The sequence below is a fragment of the Drosophila bipectinata genome, chromosome XR (assembly GCF_030179905.1).
Source record: "Drosophila bipectinata strain 14024-0381.07 chromosome XR, DbipHiC1v2, whole genome shotgun sequence".
Classification (NCBI taxonomy): Eukaryota; Metazoa; Arthropoda; class Insecta; order Diptera; family Drosophilidae; genus Drosophila; species Drosophila bipectinata.
The window spans coordinates 16,883,979-16,886,653 of NC_091735.1; the positions used below are offsets into that span (position 1 = coordinate 16,883,979).

The window sequence follows — 2,675 nt, forward strand, 5'->3', positions numbered from 1 at the left end:
GCACCCAAATTTTCTCGCTCGGGGATTGACTCGGGTTTCTAGCGTATCCCGCCTTAGACGCAACGACCTCCCAACCCAGCAATCGATTTTTAGGGCCGTCTAACTCCGTATCAGTCAATATGACTGTTAGTTAAGTTAAAAATATAAGATTTGATACACCTCTTGTTAGTCTCGCAAAGAGAAGATTCAAGAAATAAAAGCAACGTTAAAATAAAAAAAAAAAAAAAAAAAATTACAAAACAAGCCAATAAACAAACTACTCAATTTCAAAGCAAAAAAAAAAAAAAAAAAAAAAAAGCAAATTTTATACACTTTTGGTGGTGCTTAAATATTAAATTGGTTTCTGTGAAACACACACAAACGAAGGAGAGAATAGCGGCACATCTACGAAAGAAGGAAAATTAAGGAGGAACACAAGGAGTATCTGAACAAGGAGAAGGAAGGAGACAAATCTAAAATGGATACCAATTCTGAATCAAATGAGGAAGTCAACATGACAAATTTCATCCCCAATTTCTTGGATTCTGCCCCATAATTCCTCACCCAACCGCTGTGAGTACGAATCCAATATAAATGAATCCTTCCTTGCTTTAAATTTTTCCCGTCCTTCCTCGGCTATGGGAATGGCATTATCCAACAAAAATCCCCCAAAAAATTCCCCTAAAAATTATATGGGAAATCTGTTGGAGAGCCCCTGCTCCTCCGCTCAGGAGGTTAATGTACCACCTTATGATTTTTTTAATAAAAATCATAAACGAAATCTCTCCTTATCTCCGACTATGCTATTTAGTTCAGAAAAAAGGGTCCTCCTGGAGGCGTCCCTTGTTAAATCTTGTAAATGTAACAAATGAAGAACCATTTCGTGGCGCCTCGACGGGCAAGTCCCGGGCCCAGGAATCGTCGCCACACGGCTCGGGCTACCGCCCTGCTGCTGCTGTTGATAATTTTTTATAATTTTTGACGAATTCCATCTGAAACATGTTAATGTAAGTATAAAAATTGTTATATATATTATATATAATATATTTACTAATTAATATATTATTAAAGAATGCCCCAAATGAATTGAAAAACTGGAAAATATTTGCCATAGCGGTGTCCAATTTGGCGGGACACTTGCAAATTGTTTATTTGCGAGCGGTAAGTACAATAAGTGCTTAATTTTATTAAAGTGAAATTAATTACATTTTTTAAAAGGCATCAAGTGCCATTCGAAAAATAGGATCGACTGCCATTTTGGAGGGATTAAAGGAAGTGGTCACCAGTATAAAAAGAAGCACCCGGCTTACCAGCACATTGGTCGGTGCGGTGGCGGGTAAATGCGCCGCCAATTTGGTAGCCATTAAATACCTGGAAAACAAGGGAATCCCGGTTCTGTACGATTTGCAGCACTTCCGAGCTACAACCACAAGATCGGATTTTATGGATGTGATAGTGACGCCCATTTACACCATTGGCATCTTCAGAAAGGACAATTATGAGAGAAAGTTGTCCGGTATTGAACGGTTGGTGGAGAGGAGAGTACCCTCCTCACTGCAAGACCGTTACAAAGAAGAGGTAAGTTTTTTTAAAAATTAATGAAACAAACATCTTATTCATTATTTTCATTAATTTCAGCTGCTTTCCCTCGGGTGCCTATTCGGTAAACTTTTCCATCGATTCCCAAATAGGGAATTCCGTCTGACGTTACTGAATTCCAATTATATGGAGGATTTGGGTGCCAAGCTGGCCCAATCTGTCCATCTTGGGGCAGAGGAGGGCTTCGATAAATTCCCTGCTGCCCTCGCCGATCCAAAGGAGGCGGCTTCCTTCATGGCCACATTGGCCACGATCTTTGTGCAAGGAATTCACAAAGTCCTTAAGGAAACGTAAGTATATTATCATGTGTCATAAAAAATATACATCATTTTTTTTCCAGGCACATGAAAATGGCCAATTTACTAACCGACGAGGACGACGAAAAGCCAGGACCATCGAAGAGGATGAAGGCGAATTAGTTTTAGTATTAGAATTAGTATTAGTATTATAATATAGTTTAGTATTAGTTTTAGCATTAGTCTTAGTTTAGTTAAGTTGATTACAGTGGATTAGGCCTCTCGGGGATACCACTTGAAAAAAAACGCGCCATTACTCTACCTCAAAGGTGGTGCGGAAAACAGTAAATAAATTTAAAAAATAAATTATAATAAATTTAAATTAAATGTGTTTGTTTTGAAATATACGGTGTACACCTGCCATTAACAGTGGCAAAGATAATAAAAATCATAAACGAAATCTCTCCTCATCTCCGACTATGCTATTTAGCTCAGAAAAAAGGGTCCTCCTGGAGGAGTCCCTTGTTAAATCTTGTAAATGTACAAATGAAGAACCATTTCGTGGCGCCTCGACGGGCAGGTCCCGGGCCCAGGAATCGTCGTCACACGGCTTGGGCGGCAGCGGCGGCTGCTGACAGGTGGGCATGTTGATAATTTTTTATAATTTTTGACGAATTCCATCTGAAACATGTGAATGTAAGTATAAAAATTTTTATATACCATATATATATATAATATATTTACTAATTAATATATTATTAAAGAATGCCCCAAATGAATTGAAAAACTGGAAAATATTTGCCATAGCGGTGTCCAATTTGGCGGGACACTTGCAAATTGTTTATTTGCGAGCGGTAAGTA

At 38.4% G+C, this 2,675-nt stretch overlaps 1 protein-coding gene across 1 annotated transcript; it reads left to right on the top strand.

Moving 5' to 3' along the window:
* Window positions 1-296: 296 nt before the first annotated feature.
* Window positions 297-2,325, top strand: LOC138925577 (uncharacterized). Its single transcript, XM_070276381.1, has 5 exons — window positions 297-986; window positions 1,051-1,140; window positions 1,198-1,557; window positions 1,618-1,868; window positions 1,919-2,325. Exons 3-5 carry the CDS (start codon window positions 1,423-1,425, stop codon window positions 1,995-1,997), a joined length of 465 nt encoding a protein of 154 aa, XP_070132482.1. The 5' UTR covers window positions 297-986; window positions 1,051-1,140; window positions 1,198-1,422; the 3' UTR covers window positions 1,998-2,325.
* The last annotated feature ends 350 nt before the right edge of the window (window positions 2,326-2,675 follow it).

Excerpts from the sequence above, each read along its gene's own strand:
- LOC138925577 (XM_070276381.1), top strand. The coding sequence starts at position 1,423 with ATGGATGTGATAGTGACGCCCATTTACACCATTGGCATCTTCAGAAAG. Across the intron at positions 1,558-1,617 it reads AAGACCGTTACAAAGAAGAG|CTGCTTTCCCTCGGGTGCCT; the intron begins GTAAGTTTTTTT and ends CATTAATTTCAG. Across the intron at positions 1,869-1,918 it reads CACAAAGTCCTTAAGGAAAC|GCACATGAAAATGGCCAATT; the intron begins GTAAGTATATTA and ends TTTTTTTTCCAG.